Source organism: Narcine bancroftii, chromosome 1 (assembly GCF_036971445.1).
Source record: "Narcine bancroftii isolate sNarBan1 chromosome 1, sNarBan1.hap1, whole genome shotgun sequence".
NCBI lineage: Eukaryota > Metazoa > Chordata > Chondrichthyes > Torpediniformes > Narcinidae > Narcine > Narcine bancroftii.
In genome coordinates, this window is record NC_091469.1 from 410329748 (window position 1) to 410357273 (window position 27526).

Genomic DNA, 27526 nt, shown 5'->3' on the forward strand with positions numbered 1-27526 from the left:
GAATAAAAGGAATAATCATTTAACTCTTTCATCAAGTTAAGAATTTTTTTTAGCAGTTTTAGTTCTAACAATTGATTTTGATGTTTTGTCTGATATTGGATCTAAACAATAATGAAAATCACCACCAATTAAAATATTTTCATTTGCTTCTTCCAAGTGCATAAAGGAATCTTGAATGAATTGTTCATCATCTATATTTGATGCATATATGCTCATGTGTCCACATTTCTGAATATATTTGACAATTCATTAAAACAAATCTTCCTACTACATCTATAATTAGAGATTGTATTTTGAAGCATAACTTTTTATTAATTAAAATTGCAAAATGAGGATGCTACCACTTCTCCAACCTATTCTCTTTTTATGTTCTTTTTCAGTTAAATGAGTTTCTTGTTTAAAAAAAAGCAAAATCAACTTTCAATTTTTTAATAAATGCTAAAATTTTCTCCCTTTTAATTGGATTATATAGCCCATTTATATTAATACTGACAAAGTTTAATAAATTATTAGCTACCATATCTTAAATTCTTAAATACTTAACAAGTCTCCCTTTATCGGTTTGATTGGGTCTCTTCTCCACATATTCAGTACAATTGACACTTCCTTTTTAAAAGAAAAAGGAACAACATATACAAGACAAAAAACTTAAATATTAAAAAAAGTACTGATACACCGGTACTAACACCCTCTACTGTTCAAGAAGTGGCCTAAAGTGACACATGGTTAAGGAAAAAGACAAAAAGTCCATCCCCCCCCCCCCTTCCCCAGACAGAATGCACATTATTCTTCATTTATAAAAGGCTTCTTCAAAATCTTTGTTAACTTGGTCATCATCCAATTCTTGCTTCTTAGAAATTGATTGAAGAGTGATGTTTTGATCTTTTTTTAAGTTTGGAAGCAGGTTGGAAAATTTAAAAGCTTCACTTTCATCAGTAAAAAAAAATTGATTATTTCCAGAAAATATTTTTAATATTGCTATATATCTGAAAGAAAATTTATATCCTTTATTCCAAATGCCTTCGCTGGATTGAATTCTTTCTATTTTTTGAATCATTGTTGAACTTAAATCAGCATAAAAAACATTATTTCCAATCATTAATGGGCTTTGATTTTTCCTAGCATTTTGTACTGCTAATCTCAATATAATTTCTTTGTCCTGATAACAGAGGCATCTATTAACACTGAGTAGAGTGGTAAACCTGGAAAAGGATTTTTTTTCCTGTTAGCTCTATATAAATTTTCAATTCCCAGTACCTCTTGGATCTATTTCTGAAAAAATTTGAGTTGGATTGGTACCTTCAAAATCTTCGGGTAATCCAACAATCTTGACATTATTTCTTCAACTATGATTTTCCAATATGTCTATTTTTTGTAAAGGTTCTTTCCTTTGTAACTCCCAACCTGTAAATGAATCTTCTATTTTATTAACTACATTCCTGCATTCCTCCACGTTAAAATGACATTCCTGAGCTGCTTCTTCAATCTTCTGAATTTTAATTATGACTTTATCCACAGCATCAGTACATCTTTTCACATCATATTTAAAATCCATTATTTCTTTGACAGTTTGAAATTGTCCATTAAAATTAGTATTAAAGGCAGCAAACCATTGTTGCATATATACATTCATTCATTGTAACCATTTGTTGTATTAAATTATTTATGCCTTGAGTTATATTACCTGGAATATCATACTGCATACCTTGAGCTGGTTGGACCTCCTCTCTTCCAATTATTTCTCCTTCTTCTATTTCCATTTCTTGATGTTTTCTTCCCTCTTTTTTTCCTCTTCAAAATCACTAGATGATAGAGTTGATTCAATATCGATGTCATATTGAATTGATTGTTGTAGTCTCGTTTGACTAGCAACATTTATTGCTTTGGGCTTTTCATCCACATTGTTTGTTCTAGTGTGCGCATGTACAGAGTTCTGCACATGCGCAGATGTTCATACAAAGTCTGTAGTTCTGCAATCCTGCGCCATCTTCCCCGGCTCCCCGGGGAATTGGCACTGGAGTTGCATGTTTGCCATTGTCACCCGTGTAATCCTTGGATGAAGAGAAACCCGATTGTGAGGCTCCATTGTGGAGGTGAGCCCAACTTCTTCTGTTGCAGTACTTTCACTTTAACAACCACTTTCTTTGATATTTGTGATTTGACATTCCTTGTAGCCATTCTTCAGTAACTTAAAAACTATCTTGAATTTTTAAAATTAAAATAAAAGTTTTTTTTAAAGACAGTTTTTGATTAATTCTGCTGGGAGAAGTGTATTTCCACATCTCCAACCTACGCCATCACGTCACACCCCCAAAAATAAGCATCACATTTGAGTATATTAAATCTAATTGCACAACACCATATGGACAGAATATTCACAACTTTAAAACTTCGAACATGAAAATTACTCCACCTCAAGTAACAATTTTTCTGTAATGATAAAGAAGATAACCTTACCATGTTCTTGTTCATTGTATTTGCTTTAATAACATTTAGTTCAATCCATAGTTGTTCTATGTGCTCTGAGGTAAGTTCCTGGTATCCTTCTTGCAATGACAACATATATAAAGGAAGGTGTGAAGACATGGTGTCTCTTGTAGATGTAATAGTGTGATCATGGGTCACAGAGTTTGGTCCTGACAAACATTGAGAATTCTGCGAAATAATGTACTGTATTAATACAAAAGGAATATATTTATTCAACCAGTAAATAGTAATTTTTAAACATGCTAAGATTGTTCTTCGATCTGAAAGGAGAATAAGGAATTCTTCTATAGCATGGATAATTTTGTCATGAATGCTGGTAAATGTCTACCTGCATTCCAATTCCAGAATAATTTCACTATTCACAGCAATTTTTTCCTGCCTCAAATTATCATTTGCCTTATAACTGAGAAAACAAGTTATTACAGAACATTTGTTCTAGTTCCACTGTTTTCATCTATCCTTTACCTGCTCCTAGGAAAATAGGAAGTAGGAACAGGAGTAGGCCAAAAATGGCCCATCGAGCCTGCTCCGCCATTCAATACGATCATGGGTGATCTAATTTATGACCTAACTCCACCTACCTGCCTTCTCCCCATATCCCCTAATTCCTCTATCATGTAAAAATGTATCTAACCGAATTTTAAATATGTTTAATGAGGCAGCCTCAACCACTTCCCTGGTTAGAGATTTCCAAACATTCACTACTCTCTGGGAAAAACTATTTTTCCTCATCTCTGTCCTAAATCTACTCCCCCGAATCTTGAGACTGTGTCCTCTCATTTTAGCTTCCCCGGCCAGCTCAAAAAACCTTCCTACATCTATCCTATCCATACCCTTCATAATCCTATATGTTTCTATATGATCTCCTCCCATTCTTCTGAACTCGAGCAAATACAATCCTAGACGATTTAATCTTTCATCACAAGTCAACCCCTTCATCCCAGGGATCAACCTATAAACCTCCTCTGGACCGTCTCCAAAGCCAGTACATCTTTCCTCAAATATGGAGACCAGAACTGGACACAGTACTCCAGGTGCGGTCTCACCAGTACCTTATAGAGTTGCAACATTACCTCCCTACACCTGAATTCAATTCCTCTAGCGATGAAGGCCAACATTCCATTTGCCTTCTTAATAACCTGCTGCACCTGCAACCTAACTTTTTGCGATTCATGCACAAGCACTCCCAAGTCCCTCTGCACAACAGCATGCTGTAGTTTTTCACCCTTTAAATAATATTCAGCTCTTTTATTTTTCTCGCCAAAGTGGATAACCTCACACTTACTAACATTGTACTCCATCTGCCAGACCTTTGCCCACTCATCCAGCTTAACTATATCCCTCTGCAGACTCTCCACATCCTCATTACAATTTGCTCTTCCACTCAATTTGGTGTCATCCGCAAACTTGGCTACACCACATTTTGTCCCCTCCTCCAAGTTATCAATGTAAATGATGAACAGTTGTGGGCCTAACACCAACCCCTGCGGCACCCCACTTACCACTCTCTGCCAACCTGAAAAACTCCCATTTATCCCGACTCTCTGCCTCCTGTCAGACAACCAACTTTCAATCCAGGCCAATATACTTCCCCGGACTCCACTTTCCTGTAACTTACTGATAAGTCTCTTGTGCGGCACTTTATCAAACACTTTCTGGAAATCCAAATATACAACATCAACCTCTTCCCCTCTATCCACCGCACCCATTATATCCTCAAAGAATCCTAACAAGTTTGTCAAACAAGATCTTCCCTTTCTAAAGCCATGCTGCGTTTGACTGATTGAACCCTTACGTTCAAAAAGTTTCACTATTTCATCTTTAATGATGACTTCAAGCATGACATTTTCTGTCTTCCAGTCTGCTGGGACCTGCCCAGAATCCAAGGAATTTTGGTATATGACCACCAATGCATCAACTATAACTTCTGTCATTTCCTTCAGAACCCTTGGATGCATATCATCAGGGCCAGGTGATTTGTCTGGCTTTAGTCCCATTAGTTTCTACATCACTACTTCCTTTGCAACAACTATTTTATTGAGGCCCTCCCCAACATTCACATCCTTAACTCTGCACTTGGGCATGCTGGACGTGTCTTCCACCGTGAAGACTAACACAAAATATTTGTTCAATCTTTCGGCCATTTCCTCATTTTTTGCTACCAGTTTTCTTTTCTAATCCTCCAAGGGTCCTATGTTAACTCTGGCCACCCTCTTCCATTTTATATATTTATAACATTTTTTGCTTTCTGTTTTTATATTTTGTGCCAATTTACTTTCATAATCCATTTTCCCATTTCTTATTACCCACTTTGTAACCCCTTGTTGTCTCTTAAAGTTATCCCAATCTTCCAGTTTCCCACTGCTCTTTGCAGTTTTGTACACCTGCGCCTTCAATTTTATACTCTCCTTTATTTCCTTTCTTAACCACGGTTGATTTTTCCCTCCCTTGCTGCCCTTTTTCTTGACCGGAATATATTTTTGTTGAGCATTTCTTACTTTTTCCCTCAAGCCTCCACAAACCACCCCTCTCTCCTATTGCCTTTTGGTTCCGGTTCTACCTTCCCCACTTTAGTCTAAAAATAAATCCCAATCCATTTTCTCTATGGATGCTGCCTGATCCACGGAGTCCTTCCAGCTTCTCATTATTACAGAACCTGTTTCTCATTTACTGAAATAATGAGGTAACCATTCCTATTTCAGTAAATAAGAAAAATTCACAACTGCTATTTCTAGGACAATTATTTATAGTGTGCAATCATAACCTGAACGAGTCGTGAAATAATACTGATCACTTCAAGTGAAGCAAGACAATATATCAAAATAGCAGAAACACTGCCAATGGTTCTTTTCGGTCATGCTATCCGATCAGGCCAAAAGGCTCTCAAGCAAGCTCTTTCCCTCTCAAATCAACTTCTCAACAGATAAGGCTGAGCCAGACACATCAATTTACTACATCTGTATCCCTCCCTTTTTCAACATGTCCAAGTAGAAGAGGTCATATGCACAAGATAAATTTCTCAATTCCCTTCATTTTAAAAACTTCTAGAAAACATGCCAAAAGTGGCAAAATAAAAATGGAAACTACCAGAAACACAGTGAGGCAGCAACTATGGAAATAGAACCCGTTAATGTTTTAGTTTGTCATTTCACTTACTCAAAGAGCTGTTTTGCTGAATCTTCCTCTTAGCCAATTTTTAAGAAACATAGTTAATATTGTTCATTGTTTGGTGTTCTCATTCAAGAAGAAAAATTACAAGAGCTGTAGTAAAATACTTCTTGCAAGAGATGAACAACATCAAGCACCAAACTATTTAAAAATGGTACGTCAATGTTATACAATTTATTTCTCTTTTATATATTAAAAAATTACCTGTTCTGAAGAGGCTCCATTTCCTAGTTCTGATTCATATGAACTACCAAAGTAAAGGCGCCAGATATTAGGGCATGGATCATCAGGTAAAATTTCGCTGGTATCCAAGTAAAGCGGGGAATGTTCCGAACCTCCTTCCATATCCCCTACAGACTCATCTGAGCCATTACTATGATTCAAGAATATCATGGAAGATAAGCTGGCATCACTATCAGAGCCTGAATGTGCATCCTAGAGTAAATTAGGAAAATTATGTTTTGTTAATATGCCACACCACTATTATTGCAATTAAAAGAAATGAAATACAAGCAATATTAAAAACCTTTTGCAGCCACATAGGTAATTTTAAAGCATTGTGGATTGGAAAACAAAGAATAGTGAAACATTTAACTTTAATATTTTCATTATATTTGAGATGGCACAGGCCATCCAGCACTTTTACAGTAACGAAAGCTTGCAATGTCAGATGATCTTCCCTTCACTTCGAACTTTTTGTGTAATCTTTTTAAAATTGTCAAAAATAATGAATTTCTTTACTGATTTTCAAAGGAGTTAGAAGATCATCAAAAGTGACAAAAACAAGAATCTTCCATATTAAGGTTCAGATACTTTTAATGAGGGTATTGCCTGTTCACCTCATTCTTCACTCTTACCCGTTCCCTGTCCAAAATTGGAATATTTAAAAGTTATTGTGAGATTATTAATAATTCATTTGATTTGAAAACCTACACCTGCTATATCAGCAGACAATATTATTGGTAAACTTAAGATTGAATTCTGCATCGTGAACAGTTCGGGAATTTACTAAATTGCTGGGGAAGATGGTTGTGGGATTTGCTGATGAAAGTACAATTAGAATTAGCCAACTACAAACAGTAATGGGCCTAAAAGCAACAAAAGAAGTTATTATGATGTTTACTTCAAGACTTCGCGGACGAAGATTTATGGAGGGGGTAAATGTCCACGTCAGCTGCAGGCTCGTTTGTGGCTGACAAGTCCGATGCAGGACAGGCAGACACGGTTGCAGCGGAAAATTGGTTGGTTGGGGTTGGGTGTTGGGTTTTTCCTTCTTTGCCTTTTGTCAGTGAGGTGGGCTCTGCGGTCTTCTTCAAAGGAGGTTGCTGCCCGCCAAACTGTGAGGTGCCAAGATGCACGGTTTGAGGCGATGTCAGCCCACTGGCGGTGGTCAATGTGGCAGGCACCAAGAGATTTCTTTAGGCAGTCCTTGTACCTTTTCTTTGGTGCACCTCTGTCACGGTGGCCAGTGGAGAGCTCGCCATATAACACGATCTTGGGAAGGCGAAGGTCCTCCATTCTGGAGACGTGACCCACCCAGCGCAGCTGGATCTTCAGCAGCGTGGACCTCTGCCATCTCGAGTACTTCGACACCGTGAGCAGGAAAGTGCTTTGGCAAATACTAGAGCGCATCGGATGCCCCCCAAAGTTCCTCAACATGGTTATCCAACTGCACGAAAACCAACAAGGTCGAATCAGATACAGCAATGAGCTCTCTGAACCCTTCTCCATTAACAATGGCGTGAAGCAAGGCTGTGTTCTCGCACCAACCGTCTTTTCAATCTTCTTCAGCATGATGCTGAACCAAGCCATGAAAGACCTCAACAATGAAGACGCTGTTTACATCCGGTACCGCACGGATGGCAGTCTCTTCAATCTGAGGGGCGTGCAAGCTCACACCAAGACACAAGAGAAACTTGTCCGTGAACTACTCTTTGCAGACGATGCCGCTTTAGTTGCCCATTCAGAGCCAGCTCTTCAGCGCTTGACATCCTGTTTTGCGGAAACTGCCAAAATGTTTGGCCTGGAAGTCAGCCTGAAGAAAACTGAGGTCCTCCATCTGCCAGCTCCCCACCATGACTACCAGCACCCCCACATCTCCATCGGGCACACAAAACTCAAAACAGTCAACCAGTTTACCTATCTCGGCTGCACCATTTCATCAGATGCAAGGATCGACAACGAGATAGACAACAGACTCGCCAAGGCAAATAGCGCCTTTGGAAGACTACACAAAAGAGTCTGGAAAAACAACCAACTGAAAAACCTCACAAAGATAAGCGTATACAGAGCCGTTGTCATACCCACACTCCTGTTCGGCTCCGAATCATGGGTCCTCTACCGGCATCACCTATGGCTCCTAGAACGCTTCCACCAGCGTGTCTCCGCTCCATCCTCAACATTCATTGGAGCGCTTTCATCCCTAACGTCGAAGTACTCGAGATGGCAGAGGTCGACATCATGTGAATCCATGTTGTTGAAGATCCAGCTGCGCTGGGTGGGTCACGTCTCCAGAATGGAGGACCATCGCCTTCCCAAGATCGTGTTATATGGCGAGCTCTCCACTGGCCACCGTGACAGAGGTGCACCAAAGAAAAGGTACAAGGACTGCCTAAAGAAATCTCTTGGTGCCTGCCACATTGACCACCGCCAGTGGGGTGATATCGCGTCAAACCGTGCATCTTGGCGCCTCACAGTTCGGCGGGCAGCAAGCTCCTTTGAAGAAGACCGCAGAGCCCACCTCACTGACAAAAAGCAAAGGAGGAAAAACCCAACACCCAACCCCAACCAACCAATTTTCCCCTGCAACCGTGTCTGCCTGTCCCGCATCGGACTTGTCAGCCACAAACGAGCCTGCAGCTGACGTGGACATTTACCCCCTCCATAAATCTTCGTCCGCGAAGCCTAGCCAAAGAAAGAAAGATGTATCCATAATACAATGGACACAAGAAATTTACCACATCGTCCCCCCAACACCACAACAAGAATTAATGCTTCCTTTTTAGTCTCCAACACTCCAGGGAGCAAAGAGCATTGCCCTCACAGGAGTGGGATAGATCAGTTTTAGGAAAGGTTTATTGCTTTTACGAAGCTCTGGCGGGGCAGTCAAAACTCATTCTCTTCCCGATTCTGGAAAGTGAAACCACACTGTACATACATTATTTCTACTTTATATAGGCTGTGTATTTATCATTATTCAAGCTTTTGCTCTATGTTGGTATTATTTTAGGTTTTATGTGTTATTTGGTGAGATATTTTTTGGGCTTGAGAATGCTCAAAAAAAATTTCCCATAGAAAATCAATGGTAATCACTTCTTCACTTTATGTCATTTTGGCTTATGAAAGGTTCCGTAAAAACACTAATTTTAAAATGCAGGGTATAGCTCTACATAATATCATACAACATAGATGTGTTCTCATAGTAGGGATATCAAAAATTATGATATGTACCGTTAAAGGGAAAAGGTTTCTTATACACAGACAAATGAGATGGTGAGTTCAGATATAACTATCATGTTACAGAGTACTGCAGGCAAATTAGATGAAAAAGATTGGATTGGACTTGCTGAGCAGAAGGAGCCATTTGTGTTGTACAACCGTTTGGCTCTTTGACCCAGTGTCAAAAACAGAATTCAGATTTTGTTAGTTAAGGGCTTAAAAGCTAGTGATTTAAAAAATTAAATGCAGAATTGAGCATTAAATTTGAATAATGTTGATGGACAAGACTTTTTGCAGGATGCAACATTTAACAGCAGAGGTTTGGAAAAGATGAAAGTTCTGCACTGTAAAGAAGACCCAGGAATAAATGAGGCTGGAGTTTATAATGAGACTATGGGTGTTCCAACAATCAGCTGACCAATTTTGGGGAGACAGATTGAGAAATGGGAAAGAGTTACCAAAGATGAATCAAGTGAATTTGTGGTCAGCAAAGAAGTTACAGGCAAAGTGGATAAAGTTGACAAACTCATCATGGGTGCAGGTGGTAGCATCAATGTAGTCATCAATATAACGGAAGAAAAGCCGAGGATTCATGCCTGTGGAGCCTTGCAGCATGGATTGCTATACATATCCAACCAAAAGAAAGGCATAGCTGAGGCCCATGTGAGTACCCTTTTGACTTGGAGAACATGGGATGAGCCAAAGATGAAGTTATTCAGTAGAAATTCTGCCAGGCAGAGGAAGGAGGTGATAGATGGGGACTGGTTAATCTGTCATTAAGGAGGTACAGAGTCTTCCGATCTTCTTCATGGGGGCAGAACAGTATAAGGACTGGAGGTCCATGGCTAAAATGAGGCAGTCCAGCTCAGGGAACTGAAAGTTGTTGAAGTGATGGAGAGCATATCATGTATCCCCTTAGCTGTGGAGGGACTGGACCAAGGGGGACGTAATGGAGTCTGAGTATGATGATACCAGTTCAGTGGAACAGGATTTTCCTTGGTGGGGTTCAAGGGGTAAATTACAGGAGGGGTCTGAAAGCTGTTGCCTGGCATTGGCCAATTTGAGATCAGTGCTCTAGACTACAACAGCACCACCCATCTACAGGTTTGAAAGTGAGATTGGGATTGGTGCAGAGATTATTCCTTTCCAATCTGGATTTGGATTTTAACTCTAGGTTTAGACTCCAAATTAAATGTCAGCAAGGATTAAAATCCAGTTTATGATATTAATAAGTGTAAATGCACCCAAACAAACATTTTTATTTATTCCCTTCTATCAATGGTTAATTTTTCTCATGTAAGATTACTTACTCGTAATACACTAGATGGCAAAATGCTGTGAATGGCATCTAGCTGGGCATTGCAGAGTAAGCCCTTCAAATCAGCTCCAGTAAAATATTCAGTCATGCTTGCTATTTGATTGAAGTCAACATCATCCGCTAAAGGCAAAGACTGGCTCAATGCCTTCAGAATTTCATAGCGTGCCACCTGAAAAGGGAGAGGCATGAATTTTACTTATAACTTTAGCAAATTCAAAATCTAGCTGTTAAATGGTTTACTAAAACCAGGGCAATTACTATGAACATTAACTGAAGGTAAGTGCGGCTAAATAATGGAAAGAATTAAAGCGCCAAAATAAAGAGCAGGGTGAGGAGTCTGTGGAGGTCAACAGATCAACAATGATCTTCTACCATAAATCTATCTATACACCCAATTTTTCAGACATCAATTTTCCCTTTGGGCCCACATGTCTGCTGACCAATATCCACACTCTTTTGGAATAGAGAATTCCAAAAATTCCCAACCTACTGGGTTAAAATATTCCATTTCAGTTGGAAATTACCAATCACTTTTCCAGAGTACATGTCCGGAGTTCTAGACTCTTGAGACAGGAAATAAAAAAGAGGTAAAGTTATGAAAGTTTTTGATAAAATTTATGATGTTTAATTTGCAAATTTTCCCTTAATTGTGTTCTTTTATCAAAGAAGCAACCATCTCCAGTCGGGTAAAAGAACAAAACCACATTTTCACATTTTTTTTTATTATGTGGACTGCAATAAACAAAATGTAGTTCAATTCTTTATTTATTTCCAATGATTAGAATTTTGGAAAAATTGGAAAAGATAACTTGAACTTCTGAGGCAGACATTTTAAACCAATACTTTGAACCAGGCATCCTAGGGCTTACTGACCAAACAGTTAAGATTTCAATGGAACTTAAAAATCTATCCGGGGGGGGCGGGGGTTGTACTTTTTTTTTCCAATCTGTGCAGTTACTTTTCCACATGATCTATTGTAACATTCAAAAATCACGAGTCTTAGTAATTAGAAACTGAAAGGAATTCTGCTTTTCATACATAGAACCACTGAGTACAAAAGTTATGTTGAATCCTTTAAAACTGATTAGTTCACAACTGAAATATTGCATCAAGCCTGATCACCATACTTGACAAAGAATCTGACAATACAGTAAAAGATTGATTACAATGGATCTGGAGTTGGGAGACTTTAATCACACGGTTCGACTGGAAAACCTTTGATTGTTTTTTTTTACTACCGAAGATGGCCACGCTGATGTGCGTGGCTGCTCGTTGTCTCTGGAAGGGAATCCCAAGGTAAACAATTACCTTGGATTTTCTCTCCCACTAACAATGCCCAATGTAGTGCTTCTAAAATTAATTACTGCCGTGCGACCTTAATGAAGATCGGAGCCTCGGATTGCCTCCCCCACGCGACCAGTCAGATTCTCTCCCGAGTACCTGGCTACCTCTGCCACCACCGCCATAGACCCCGAAGAGAAGGACTCCCAGCTCCTGCCTGATATCTGAAATGTTCCCCCGGCCGTGTGGACAATCACTTTGCCCCCACCCCACGAAGAAGTCAGGATCAGGAATTTACCTTCAGCATGTTCCTGGGCCATCAGCAGTGAGGTAAGTGATGTCCCGGCAAAACCCAAAAGATCCAGCCTGACCACCCATGGGCAGCTGGAGTCAAATTTCGCTGGCCTGACCTCCTATGGGCAGCTAGAAACTAAGCTGACCGCCCTCACCAGCCCGAAGAAATTGGAGCCTACCACACACAGATTGAGGAATGCAGGCTCAACCAGCCCAGCCACCAAAGTTCTGGTACAGTAATATCAACATGGTCTAACCATCAAGGGGCCGAGGGAGTTAGATTTGACCTGCCCGGCAGCTCAACAACTAAACGAATAAAACTTGACCGCCTTGGCCCACACCCAATGAAACAGGTGCAAAGCCATGCAAATTACTCACCCCCAACAGAAATGGACCTGGCCCATCCGTGTGTCTATCACCCAACAAATCTTGAACTGATCCACCTGATAGCTCACCTCCCGACAATGCCCAACCTGCTCTACGCAACCACATGCAAGTGCCGTCCCAATCGGCTGTGATCACTTCACCTCATCTCTCAATGTCAAACACGTCCCAAAGGACAGAGTAAGCATCGTGGCCTGAATGAGAGATCTCGCCTGCTCTAGCTCTACATGAGTCTATGCAGTTAAACAGACTGGATGTAGACTCAATCAATCTCATCACTTTATTCACCAGAGATCCCTCGAGACCTCTCTCTGACCGGTAAGCCACGAACACCGACGCAAGCTCACCTTCTTACAGACTCCTCACCAGGCCTTCGTGAAGTGTGGTGGAATAATCTCCCATAATCTCCTCTCACTGAAACTTGCACTAAAGTCGGATCAAAACACAGTCCCTACAAAGATGGCTCTATTCAACATCAGGTCCTTGGCAAACATCATCTTGACTTTGAAACCTGGCTGAATGCAGGTGAGACTGCCCCTCTACACGAGCTTTGACCCCAGAACTGTAACTTTCTCAGCACCCCAAGGCCCTCTGGATGGGGAGGGGGTCTAGCCGTTGTATTTAAACACCAATTCAACTGCTGGTGGTCAATCCCTTAATTGTTCTCCAATACCACCAATCAAAAATACACAGATTTCATTAGCCAATTTGCCGACTTTCTCTCTAACATCATGCAAAACTTTGACCGAGTTCTGATTCTCGGAGTCTCAATATTCATGTTTATTGTCCATCTAAACCCCTGGTAGGTGAGTTTATTCACCTACTGGAATCCTTCAACTTAGATTTGCTGCCTACTAGACCCACCCACAACCTAGGCCAGTCAGCAACCTAACATTAATTGACAAAGGTGTATCGGACCACACAGCCATCACCTTTGACCTTTCCCTGCCTGCCCCCACCCCCGTCAAACAAATCCCACCCCCAGTTGCTACTCCTGATGTATTAACTCTCAGACTGCAGGGAAATTCACAAGAACCCTCATCGTTGCTCCAGGTACTCCCACCATCGAGATGCTTCCCCCCACCCCGCCCCCCCCCCCCCCCCAGCTCACTTCCCTGTTCAATGCTAGACACGTGGCTCCACTCAAAATGAATAAGCCCAAGACAATGCCTTGGCTTAACAATGTGACCAGGGACCCAAGGAGAGAATGCAGGAAGGCCAAACGGAGGTGGAAGCGAGACAAATTCCATGTTTCCCTTGAGATCCTAAAACGCAACCTGAACACATATCAAGATGAAGTGAAGGCTGAGAGAACAAAATACCTCGCCAACCTAATTGCCAATAACTCCCACAACCCCAGAGTCCTCTTTAGCACCATAAACTCAGTTGTAGGCACTCCACCCCACTACAAACATGGACGCATCCCCCGCCAAATGTGAAGAATTTTTAAAATTCTTCATCGACCAAGTCGAGAACACAAGGAAAACATCCCTCCCCCCAACATCCATAACATAACTGGACTGCAGCTCTGTCCACATAACCTGGACAGTTTCAGTCCCATCACACTACCCACCCTCAGAAAGACTCTGTTTAGAAACATAGAAGATAGGAGCAGGAGTACGTCATTCGTCCCTTCGAGCCTGCTCCACTATTCAATGAGATCATGGCTGATCTTAAAGTTCAGTACCCCATCCCCGCCTTCTCTCCGTAACCCCTAATTCCCTCTTAAATATATTCAATGAACCTGCCTCTACTGCTCTCTGTGGCAATGAATTCCACAGATTCACCACCCTCTGGGTAAAGAAATTCCTCCTCATCTCGGTTCTAAATGGTTTGCCTATTATCCTCGAACCATGGCCCTGGGTTCTGGACTCCCCCACCATCGGAAACATCCCTTCCGCATCCATTCTGTCCAGTCCTATGAGATCCCCTCTCAATCTTCTAAACTCCAGGGAGTACAATCCCAACTTGCGCAATCTTTCCTCATAAGTTATTCCTGCCGTTCCAGGTATCAGCCTGGTGAATCGCCTCTGCACTCCCTCCATTGCAAGAACATCCTTCCTCAGATAAGGCGACCAAAACTGCACACAATACTCCAGGTGTGGTCTCACCAAGGCTCTGTACAGCTGCAGTAAGGTATCCTTATTCCTATACTCAAACCCTCTTGATATGAAGGCCAACATACCATTTGCCTTTTTAACTGCCTGCTGTAACTGCATGCTCACCTTCAGTGATTGGTGCACAAGAACCTCTAGGTTTCTCTGCACTTCCCCATCTCCCAATCTATTGCCATTCAAATAGTAATCTGTCCTCCGGTTTGTATTACCAAAGTGGATAACCTCACATTTATCCACATTGTAGTGCATTTGTCATGCATCTGCCCAGTCCCTCAATTTATCCAAATCACACTGGAGCTTCCTGACCCCCTCTTCCGTGCACACAACCCCTCCTAGCTTAGTGTCATCTGCAAATTTGGAGATATTACATCCAATCCCCTCATCCAGATCATTAATGTAAATTGTGAACAGCTGGGGTCCCAGTACAGATCCCTGTGGCACCCCACTGGTCACCGCCTGCCACTCAGAAAACGAGCCATTTATCCCAACTCTCTGTCTTCTACCTGCCAGCCAGTTCACAATCCACATCAATACTTTGCCCCCAATCCCATGAGCCTTGATTTTGGAAGCCAGTCGTTTATGCGGGACCTTATCGAAGGCCTTTTGGAAATCCAGGTACACCACATCCACTGGCTCTCCCCCATCTATTTTACTTGTCACTATCTCAAAGAATTCCAATAGATTTGTCAAGCACGATTTACCTTTTGTAAATCCATGTTGACTCTGTCCGATCCCTTCTCTGCTAGTCATATGCTCCGCTATTACATCCTTAATAATGGATTCCATCATTTTGCCCACTACTGATGTAAGTCTCACCGGCCTATAATTCCCTGATTTTTCTCTGAAACCCTACAACCTGCTCCCTTGACACTATCCCAACCACCCTCCTGAAGGATGTCTTCGACATTGCAGGTCCGAGCATCCTCTCCATCATTAACAGCTCCCTAGCTACTGGCTTTGTCCCAACCTGCTTCAAATGTACAGTGGTTCACCCCTCCTGAAAAAAACCTAACCTTGGCCCCACTATCCCCAAATATTACAGACGTTTCAAAACTTCCTTTCCTCTCCAAAGTCCTTGAGAAAGTAACATTTAATCAACTATCTCCCAACCACCAAAATAATGGAAAAGTTTCAATCAGCAAACAAAGCCCACCACAACACGGAGTTGGCCTTATTGATGGTATAGTGACCTGCTCCCACCATGGACTCGGGTGGAGCCACTTCTCATGCTCCTGGACATCAGTGCAGCATTTGACACCATCTATCACACTATTCTGATAGACCATCTCCAGCAGAAGGTCAACATCAATGGCGTGGCCCTGAGCTGCTTTTAAATCTTAACTCACTGACAGGGCTTTCACAGTCAATGTGGGCAATTACACATCGGTCTCAGCCAACCCCTCCTGCGGGGTTCCAAAAGGATCCATCCTTGGCCCTATTCTTTTCTCACTGTACATGATCCCACTCAGACATATCATGCAGAAAAATAGCATCTCCTTCCACAGTTACACGAACAACACCCAGCCCTACCCCTCCCTTAAACCAGATGACCAGTCAAAAATGACTAACCTTACCAACTGTTGGGAAGACATAAAATGCTGGATGGCCCGCAACTTCCTCCAATTTAATGAGACAAAATCTGAGATCATCCTACTCGGTCTGCCTAATTTCACCAAAAAGTTACACAACTCCCTTAGGGAATTGACAAACAAGTCAACGCTGTGGTGAAGGCCTGCTTTCTCCAGCTCTGCACCATTGTTAAAATAAAACTGTTGCCTCTTACTCAAGGACATTGAAAGGGTTATTCATGCTCTTATCTTCACACATCTGGGCTATGCTAACTCGGCTGGCTAACTAGGGATTAGCCAGTCCTCCCTAACCTGCCTCCAATTGGTTCAGAATGCTGCCACTAGGGTTCTGACAGGTGCCAAAAAAAAGAGGGTCCATATCACCCCAATTCTGGCCTCCCTCCAGGGGCTGCCGGTACAGTTCAGAATCAACTTCAAATTGCTGCCATTTACATTCAAGGCCCTCAACAACCATGCCCCCCCTCCCCCACTCCCCAGATCTTCAATCTGCTTACACCCTACTCCACTCCTAAGCAGCTTAGGTCAGCTACTACAGGACCATGTTGCTCCATGCACTAAGCTCATATAAAGGGGAAACTGGGCCTTCGTGTTTGGGGCCACCAAACTGTGGAACAGCATTCCCCTGACCATTAAACTAGCCTCAGTTGCTTTAAATCTAGGTTAAAAACATACCTTCTGTCATTCGCATTTAATGTATGAAACCCTTTGTACGTTCCTAACCTCTGACAGCATTGAACTATTCACTGCAACATCTTAATTCGTTGTACTGTAAATAGTTGTACTAGTTTCAATCAATTGCCTTGATTTGTACAGCACTTTGGTCAATGCAAGTGGAAAAAAATGAGCTATATAAAGAACTTGAACTTGTTTCCTTTGGAACAAATAGGTTGAAAAATTTGATAGATGTGTGCAAAATTATAACTGGTTTATAAAGAGAGAGGAAAGTTATTCCCATTAGCAGATGGTTCATGGCACATAGGCATTAGATACAAGAGGTAAAGTAGTAGCAGCCCACAGGGTTGACCGCCAAAAGACGGTGTCCAGAATGCCAATTTGGGGGGGTATATCGTGTAGTGGCCCACAGACCGCTCTGTGGGCCGACACTGCAAACAGCCATCGAACACGACGATCGGGTAGACAGCACACAAGATGAGAAGCCCGCTCCCACAGGCCGCAGGAATAGTGGTCAAATCGACCAATCACCGCCAGCAGAATGCAGGGGCTCAATCCAGGCCCGCACATCCAGGACAGCCAATCAGCAACCGGCCTCACTCAAGCTATGTCCCAGTGGTGATGCAGCCGGCTGCCCATAAAGGGCAGAGCTGTAGCCCAATAAAACCAGGGTCCATTACACTCCCTTGGTGTGAGTCTTCGTTCAACCTCGTGCTATAACCCACTATACCTCGAGCTATAACTGTAGCGACCCTGCTACAAAGTTACTAATTTAATTATTGACATAGGAAAATTAGATTTGAAATTAAATGCCGATTAAAGTGGAGGAGATATTGTTGGAATTGGATCAGTTGCAGAAAGAATAATTTGCTTGGCAAATGGGAATGATCCTATAGTTTTATCAGGAGCCAGCCAATGGGAAAAAGGGCTTTTTTTCTGTACCACAATTATTCTTTGATTCTTGTTAAATAGCATTAAAACTGTCGATCAAGGCACAATGCTAATTATTTTCTTGTTGTTCACCATGTATTCTTACATTAAACAACTATCATTTTAACTCTTCTAGGTTGTACAAAGAAGAGATTTCTTATGTATACTTAAATCATTTACATGTATCAACATGGGTTCCACACTAAATACTTCTGAAAACAAAAGGCCCCATTTATAAATTGCATTCAGTTCATAAATTAATGTTATTTAAGATAATTTAATCAATGGTGATTTCATCTACAACAACAAAAAATCATGGCTACCTTTCTGATATAACTTAGCCTAACTTTTGAATCATTGTAAAATGTGACTGTAAATGTGTTTCCAGCTAGAAGTATTGCTAAACTGTAAAATAATGTTTATTTGCAATATTAATGATTTAAGCCTATATTCTTTCTGTATGTGCAAATTTCCCTTCCTAACTTTAGCCATAAAACTGTTTCAATACCTGATCCGGAGGTGGACAGTACACAGATTTCTCGAGACGACCTGGCCTTAACAAAGCAGGATCAATCAAGTCTGGTCGACTTGTGGCAGCCAAAACATAAACCCCTGTGGACAACATTAACCAATAAATCTTTTAAATTTTGAATTTAAATTAATTTTTTTTAAATTAATTTGTTGAATTTTGATCCACAAGTCTGTGCCACCCAATTTACAGCCAATTAGCCTACACCCCCAGTACATTTCAAACAGTGGGAGGTAACCGGAGCCCCAGAGTAATAGCCATGCAGACACAGGGAGAACGTACCAACTCATTACATGGGATTCGAACCCCCGTACCGATTGCGGGTGCTGTAAAGGCGTTGCGCTAACATGAAAATTCACTCATTCAAAATTTCCCAGTTTGAGAACTTCGCCACTTGTTCATCAAAACAAAAGATGCATTCCAATAGTGTTACTCACAGTTCAGTGGAATGAATCCACTGACTAGTATTAGTCTTTAAATTTAATTTGGATTCAGTTGATATACATTTAGGCTAAGTTATATCCAAGAAACAATGTACAGAAATGCTCAGTTTCCAAATAAAGAAATTAACATAAAATACTTTGTACAACCCTAGCATGTCTGAAAGTTTCACACAACTGTACTTAAAGTCACTGTAAGAAGGAAAGAATGCAGCTGCCAATTTAAACTCAGCAAGATAGGAAATGTGCAAATGATCATATAATCTGTTTTAGTGATGTTAGCTCTGGCTTAAATACACTCCAAGACTCCCTTCAAACAGTGCCTGAGAATTACTGTGTATACTCGTGTAAATGTTGATAACTTGTTATAGTCAACACCCTTTTTAGCCCAAACATCAGACATTTTTGTATGATCCATGTTAAGGTCGATCCCCTTATTTTTGGCCCCAACTGCCCACCCAAGCTCCTGACGTCAGTGGACCCTTGCCCCACTAGAGCTGCCGATGCCTCAGCCGCCTGCCCACTGGAGCTCCCAACACCCTGGCTACCTGCATATCCGAGCTCCTGACTGCACAAACTCGCCCAAGCCGCCTACCCATCCCAACTCTCGACTGCTGATCCTCACCCTAGCCATCCGCCCATCCAAACTCACAATACCCTTCCGGCCACCCATCCGAGCTCCTAACAACAGATCCTCACCCTGGCCGCCCACCCATCTGAGATCCTGACAGCAGATCCTTGCCCTGTTGCCTGCCCATCCAAGCTGCCGACCCATCGACCGCAGATTTACCACTGGGTCCCAGCCATCCGAACTCCCAACACCTTGAACAACGCAGGTATTTGTGAGGTCAAAAGTTTGACACATGTAAAAGTCTCCTCCCCCTCCACCCCCAATGTTTTGGCCCAAAAAAGTGGTCCAAAAATTTCAATAATTACATGAGGATATATGGTATTTGAGATGTTTCCATCAATGCTATGTTGGTCTAGCACTTGAGCTTTACTCTAGCTTCTGTACTCAAGTCACTGATGTGGAGTTGACACTGAGGTTACAGAAAAAACTATTGATGAACAGCAACTAATATAATGGCCCAATCGCTAATGTGCTTTTCACCACTTTGCAATTACTGCTTGGGGTGGGGGACTGTGCCAAATCAGATTTATTCTCATTCTCCCTCAATCATATGAATTGCAGTATTAGACGTCTTTATAATATCTCATAACTTTTTAAAATTTCTGTCAAAGGCAGCCAACAATTGCAATACCTTGTAAACCTTCTACGCCATCCAATAGTGTGAGCAACTGATTAACAACTCTATCAGTCACCCCAGTGCTGTCATGACCACGGCGAGGTGCAATTGAATCAAACTCATCGAAGAAAAGAATGCAAGGTTTGGCTGCCTGTGCCCTGGAAATCAAAATGGAGAATTGTTATTTTTTTTTAATTATTTATTTTACTTTAAAACGCTCAATCTAACCCCTAATTTATTTGCCTCTGAGAATTTAATACAAGTGACAATGTTTTTTAATACATGTGAAGCACAAGAGATACTTAGTAAACTCCATCAATGCTCCACACTAAAAAAGTGTTCAACGACACCATGCCATTTTCAAATGTCAACTCAGATGGAACTGAAAAGTTACTGAAGAGCCAAGATCAAGTCATCACTATCAATGAGGTTGAGTTCCAATGAAATCAGGTTTCTAGTGAACAGAAACTCAGCTCTTCAACCAAGATATCTTGATGGACTTGTTTCAGACACGAAACATCAGAAATATATATTTTCTTCCAATGTATGAACATCAAGTTTTATAATTTCTGGTAACTTGACATTAGTAATCTCTGGCTGAGTTCCTCCAGCATCTCTGTGCTTTTACTACAATCATAACATCTGCAGACTTTCGTGTTTCTCTCCAAGAGACCTCTCTAAACTATTGAAATGTAACTGCTTTTTCTTGCAATAGTGCAATTGTGACTATTTATATTTATTATCTTTCTGTACACTATTGGAGTTTTTTTTAAACTAAGTACCTATTTGGCTGCAGCAAGCAAGAAATGCAGACATATGTACATTGAACTTATGTGTATGACAATAAATTTATCATCATTCTAGTTTCTGCTGCTGAATTTGCATGACGGCAAAACCATGGCTTGGTTTGCAGACTCTTCTATCAAAAATTTTACTCTCAGCACATGCAGAGTTCTCTGTATTAAAGGAAAAACTCTTAGCCTCAAGCTAACCATAGTGCAGTAGTTAAAAGCAACTCCAAGAACTCATCAATTACAATAATAATTTTTCCTCCCCTTCGATGCTGCTGCAGCCATGGCCCAGTGAAGCAATAAATGAAATATAGCTAGAATTTTCATGAAGGAAACCATTAATCTGTCACTTCATTTGAAAGCATAAAGTGAATTAATCAACTTACAGACAATCACAACTTACCTGTTAAAAACATCACGAATAGCCTGTTCACTTGCACCAATATATTTGCTCAGCAGTTCAGGGCCCTGCGGAGAAAAGGTATTAAGTCTGTGAAATTATATAAATTCAGTGACTATTTTATATTCTTTAGATTTTCAATGGTATGCAATTCTTCCATTTAAGAGGAATGATCATCCACAACTCTCTTATTCTGCTCAGTTTTTATTTAAAAGAGATCCAAGTGTCAGTATCTCTGTTCAACAATAGAGGAGCACCAAATCTCTGTGGCATTTTCACTTGATGATATCAAACATATACATGAACAAGGAGGAAGCACCACACTCGATGTGGTGTTTCAGAACAGCATCCTTATTGTCTATTATTTTTTTCATTTGTAGCTTGTGGGTTTTTTGAAGGTTATTAACGGCAAAAGTGAGCAGCTTGAGAAAGAAAATTAACTTGGGTATTTGCACATTGAGTTCAGTTCCACACTTGATGGTTTTGCAAGAGTTAAGCCCACTCCAAAGCATATAACCTTGGCTGAATTCAATGTGGTATTGAAAGAACACTGCACAGTTGTAGATGCTGTCTACTCCCTCAGGTGAATCCAACAGATTCTATAACCGATCAAAATGCCCTGGTCAACGTTTACCATTCAACCAATATCGCAAAAGCAACTTATCTTATTTCCTTCCTACTTATGAGATCCTCCACGTATAAATTAGCTGAAAATTTTACATAACAATTCACACGTATTTTATTGGTTGAAAACTGTTTATAAGAGCCCAAAGTCATGAAAGCTGCTATGTAAATACAGTCCTTCCAACAATGCTAATGTCTGATATTGAGAACATATTTTCTCCTACTACTACATACAATATTTATATAGCACTTTCTCCAACAAAGAAATCTGTCCTAAGGTTCCCCAATTATTTAGTTGTTGAAGAGGAATCGAAGGACAGTTTTAGAGGGGAAAGTTTTACAGTTAGAGTGATGAAAGAGGGTGTAAGAAATGATAGTTCAGAGCATATACATGTTGCAGCTGAAGAAGATGTGGAAGCAAACAGTAGGAAAAAGGGAGAATACACTGATATTGGAATCAATGGAATGAGGTCAGTAAAGAAAGGAATGTAAATATTCAAGGTCACAGAGATATGAAAGAGCAAAACCATTCAGGTTTTTAAACATTATTATATTTAGATCATCAGGAATGAATATTGTAATCAATGTCTTGGAAAGGAATTCTTTCCTCAATCTTTGATTTGTCTTTATCGTATATATAAAACAAATCAAATAACAGGCCAAGTACAATAGTAATCAACTGTCAGAAGTGTAAAATTCACCAACTCAACTGAATTTCTGAAAATGCTTTACAAACCAAAATTGGTGGCAGCAAGAATAAAGAAAGTTTATGCAAAAGGCTACCACTGATATAAAATTACCAGCATAGCACATTCAACCTCACTTGATGGTATGAAGCTAATTACTATACCTTAATACTAATAAAGTTCATTCCACTTTCTTTGGTGATGACACTTGCTATCAATGTCTTCCCTGTTCCCGGTGCTCCATACAGCAAGATTCCAGATCGCATTTGTATAGGTAGTTTTGCAAACAGCTGTGGATACTATAAATATGTTTTAAGTTATTATAGACACCAGCAATCTTGAAAAATAAATGTTTCTTTCTCAGATTTAAAATGTACTCCCTCCTTTAGAGAAAACAATTGCATGTTTGCTAAATTCTCATTTCAATACGAGTGAAATATTTCTTCAAATAAATTCCTTTGTGAAGCAAGCTACCAAATCAAATTAAATGTGTATAACTAAGAAACTTTTCATATAATTGATCTTTCGTGTAATTTTTCCCAGGCCTTCAACTATCATCCATGTTCTTGCCCAAACCATTTTGCTCCTAATGCTCAACAAATTTTGACTTTAGACATACAGCACGTTAACAGGCCCTTTCGGCCCACGAGTCTGTGGTGCCCAATTGACCTACAACCCCATTCAAAAACGGTTGGAGGAAACTGGAGCCCTCAGTGAAAACCCATGCAGACACAGAGAAAACATACACACTTGTGACAGATAGCAAAGGATTCGAATCCCAATCACTGCCATTGTAACAGCATTGCGCTAACCACTATGCTATCTTTCCATTACTTCACACTTCCCATTTCTATAGACTTCATCAGTCTTTCAACCCTCCGTGATCCATCTCTTTTGGTTTCTTAGGCTCTCTCGCCTTTCTTAGTCCCAGTATTGCTAGCTGCACCTACAGCTGCCAAGGACCTAACTTCTGTAATCCCTCTCTAATTCCTGCCAATGTATTTTATATAGTTCAAGATACACCTCAAAACTTATCTGTTTGACAAAACCTTGTCACTTGCAATTGGTGTAATGGTTAGTTCAACACCTTTACAGCACCAGCGATCAGGACTTGGGTGCAAATCCCATGTTATAAGGAGTTGATATGTTCTTCCCATGTCTGCGTGGGTTTTCCTCAAGGACTCCAGTTTCCTCCCACCATTCTAAATATACTGGGTTACTGGGTGTGTAGGTTAATTGAGTGTAAATTGGGCCAAAAAATTTAATGTTTTAAGTTTTATCTCAATTATTATTTACCACATTAAAAGGAGGTGCATGGATGAAAACTGTTGTGCTAACAAAGCATATAAAATTTACTAGGCCCTTTTGACTGCACACCTGTGCCAACATGAGGATGTCTATGTGTTTCTCCAAGGAAAACCTTAATTCCTTAATAAAACCTTAATAATAAAAAAGTGCAAGAAAAAACTCAAGAACAAAAAATCAGGAAGGCTAAAAGAGGTTGCCTTGGCAGATAATGTAAAGGAAAATCCTAAGGGTTTCTACAGGTATATTAAGAGCAAAAGGATAGTAATGGACAAAATTGGCCCCCTTGAAGTTCCGAGTGGCCGGCTATGTGTGAAGCCAAAAGAGATGAGGGCGATCTTAAATGGGGTTTTTGCATCAGTATTTACTCAGGACACTGGTTCAGAGTCAAGGGAAGTAAGGAAAATAAGCAGTGAGATCCTGGAACCAATAAAGTTTGAAGAGAAGTAAGTGCTTGCTATCTTCAAGCAAATAAGGATGGATAAATACCCAGGGACTGACAAGATATTTCTTCAGACCTTGAGATAGAAATTGCAGGGGCTCTGGCAGGAATATTTAAAATATCCTCCAAGGGTGCGGTGCCTGAAGATAGGAGGGTAGCTTATGTTGTTCTATTGTTTAAAAAAGGCTCCAAAAGCCTTTGGAAATTATAGGTCAGTGAGCCTATCATCAGTAGTAGGTAAATAATTAGAAGGTGTTGTATGAGATCGAATATACAAGTATTTGGAGAGCCAAGGACTGATTAGGGATAGTCATCATGGCCTTGTACATCGTAGGCCATGTTTAACCAATTTGATAGTTTTTCAAGGTTACCAGGAAAGTTGATGAAGGAAATGCTATAGAGGAAGGTTCAGACCTTCGGTATTCATGGTGAGGTAGTAAACTGGATTTGACATTGACTATACAGGAGAAACCAGAGAGTGGTGGTGGATGATTGCTTCTTAGACTGGAGGCCTGTGACTAGTGGTGTGCCTCAGGGATTGGTGTTGGGACCATTGTTGTTTGTTGCATATATCAATGATCTGGATGATAATGTGGTAAAATGGATCAGCAAGTTTGTAGATGACACAAAGCTTGGAGGCGTTGTGGATAGCAAGGAAAGTTTTCAAAGCTTGTCGAGAGATCTGGACCAGCTGGAAAAATTGCCTGAAAAATGGCAGATAGAATTTAATGCAGACAAATGAGAGGTGTTGCATTTTGGAAGGACACACCAAGAAAGAACATACATGGCAAATGATAGGGCACTGAAGAGTGCAGTAGAACAGAGGTATCTAGGAAAGAAATGTAAAGGGAGATTTTGAAATATTGGCCTTCATAAATCAAAGTGTAGGAGTTGGGATGTTATGGTGAAGTTGGTGAGGCCAAATTGGAGTGTTGTGTGTAGTTTTGCTCACCTAACTAGAGGAAAGATATCAATAAGAAAAAAAAAAGATTGAAGAGTGCTGAGAAGATTTACCAGGATGTTGCCTGAACTTAAGAAACTGAGTTACAGGGAAAGGTTAAACAGGTTAAGACTTTTTTGCCTGGAGCGTAGAAAAATTAGGGGAGATTTTATAGAAATATTTAAAATGATGAAAGGTATAGACAGAGTACATGTAGGTAGGCTTTTTCCACTGAGGATGGGTGAGATACAAACCAGAGGACATGAGTTAAGGGTGAAAGGGGAAATGTTTAGGGGGATACTAGGGGGAACTTCTTCACACAGAGAGTGTTGGGAGTGTGAAATGAAGCTGAAGTTGTGAATGCAGGTTCAATTTTAACATTTAAGAAAAATAGGACATATACATACATGGGAAGGGTATGAAAGGTTGGGGACTGGGTGCAGGTCAGTGGGATTAGGCAGAAAAAGTAGTTGGGCACAAAAAATAGTTTGGCACAGACTAGAAGGGCCAAAGGGCCTGTTATTGGGCTGTAATAGAATTCATCACTATTTTTCAATTTTTTTTTAGCCCATAGGCATTCTCCAACTGTACAGAAATAAAAGTGAATTTTTGATGCTCTGGTAAATAAAAGATTTAATGTAAAAATTTGTATGTAATCTCCTTTGCCTTTATTTAACATTGGACATTATTGTTAGTGGACACATACCTTGACGGATAATTGAATGGTGTCCATAAGGATTTCCTTGACTTCATGTAGACCTCCAACTTGGTCCCAGCCCAAATCTTTAGGTTTGTGCAGGTTAGCATTTCTTAGAGAAATAGGTACAAATCCCTCAAGGGCATTCAGAAAGTTCAATGTTGTTAACTGTAGTTCTGCAAAAAGAAGCATTGCAAAATATCTGTTTTTGTATTTCAGAAGCCAAATTTAGAAAAGTTTATCTTCAATTTGAAAAATAGGAAATGGGTAGGATTAAAGATTCCTATATTGGATTCAAACTGTTTATTCCTGTCTTTGTACAAGTAGTTGAGAAATAGATTTCTTTATGCCGTTCATTTCTTCAAATGTAAAAGATTTATGTTATATAGTAGTTCTTCAGAGCTACTGAGCATGCAACAAATTATCAATCAGTCTTCAGCTCAGAATGAATTTAACTCAACCATAAACTTCTCCTAGTTCTGTTAACATTATGGCTATATGTGTCAACCAGTTTACCTATCTCGGCTGCACCATTTCATCAGATGCAAGGATCGACAATGAGATAGACAACAGACTCGCCAAGGCAAATAGCGCCTTTGGAAGACTACACAAAAGAGTCTGGAAAAACAACCAACTGAAAAACCTCACAAAGATAAGCGTATACAGAGCCGTTGTCATACCCACACTCCTTTTCGGCTCCGAATCATGGGTCCTCTACCGGCACCACCTACGGCTCCTAGAACGCTTCCACCAGCGTTGTCTCCGCTCCATCCTCAACATCCATTGGAGCGCTTACATCCCTAACGTCGAAGTACTCGAGATGGCAGAGGTCGACAGCATCGAGTCCACGCTGCTGAAGATCCAGCTGCGCTGGATGGGTCACGTCTCCAGAATGGAGGACCATCGCCTTACCAAGATCGTGTTATATGGCGAGCTCTCCACTGGCCACCGTGACAGAGGTGCACCAAAGAAAAGGTACAAGGACTGCCTAAAGAAATCTCTTGGTGCCTGCCACATTGACCACCGCCAGTGGGCTGATAACGCCTCAAACCGTGCATCTTGGCGCCTCACAGTTTGGCGGGCAGCAACCTCCTTTGAAGAAGACCGCAGAGCCCACCTCACTGACAAAAGGCAAAGGAGGAAAAACCCAACACCCAACCCCAACCAACCAATTTTCCCCTGCAACCGCTGCAATCGTGTCTGCCTGTCCCGCATCGGACTTGTCAGCCACAAACGAGCCTGCAGCTGACGTGGACTTTTTACCCCCTCCATAAATCTTCGTCCGCGAAGCCAAGCCAAAGATATGTGTCACATAGAATCAATCTTGAAAACAAAAGCACAGGAGCAGGTTTTTTTGATCCTGCCAGTTTGCTGTGGTAATTCAAACAAGCATCCAATTAGATTTAGTGCTGAAGGAATACAATATCCCATCAACTCCTGGGAGTCAGATTAATGGCATATCCAAGCTTAGAGCTGAGTTACCTGCAGATTCAAATATTTTTGCCGGAATATAAACAGTGGGCAAATTTTTCAAAAAGGATAGTAAAAGTGACACTTTTTAAGATTTTTTTTAAAAAACCACTCCCACTCCAAACATAAAACTTAGAAATCTACAGCAATAGTACAGGCCCTTCAGCCCACAATGTTGTGTCGACCTAATAACCTACTCTAACAATTGCCTATGTGAGAAGAGGGAAGAGGATAAGGGGTGTAAATGTCAAAGTCTATGCTTTCATTTGTGGAATTG

General features: G+C 40.7%; 1 protein-coding gene across 3 annotated transcripts in view; it reads right to left on the bottom strand.

Moving 5' to 3' along the window:
- The window catches only part of pex1 (peroxisomal biogenesis factor 1), a 105701-nt gene that overhangs the window by 15934 nt on the left and 62241 nt on the right, over positions 1-27526 (bottom strand). For all 3 annotated transcript variants that reach the window (XM_069913921.1, XM_069913922.1, XM_069913923.1), the window contains 8 exons: positions 25789-25955; positions 22560-22694; positions 21089-21153; positions 19910-20052; positions 18187-18290; positions 10404-10580; positions 5860-6090; positions 2458-2655 (listed from right to left, as the gene is read on the bottom strand). In XM_069913921.1, coding sequence (XP_069770022.1) covers positions 2458-2655; positions 5860-6090; positions 10404-10580; positions 18187-18290; positions 19910-20052; positions 21089-21153; positions 22560-22694; positions 25789-25955 — 1220 coding nt within the window. The remainder of the gene's footprint in view (positions 1-2457; positions 2656-5859; positions 6091-10403; positions 10581-18186; positions 18291-19909; positions 20053-21088; positions 21154-22559; positions 22695-25788; positions 25956-27526) is intronic.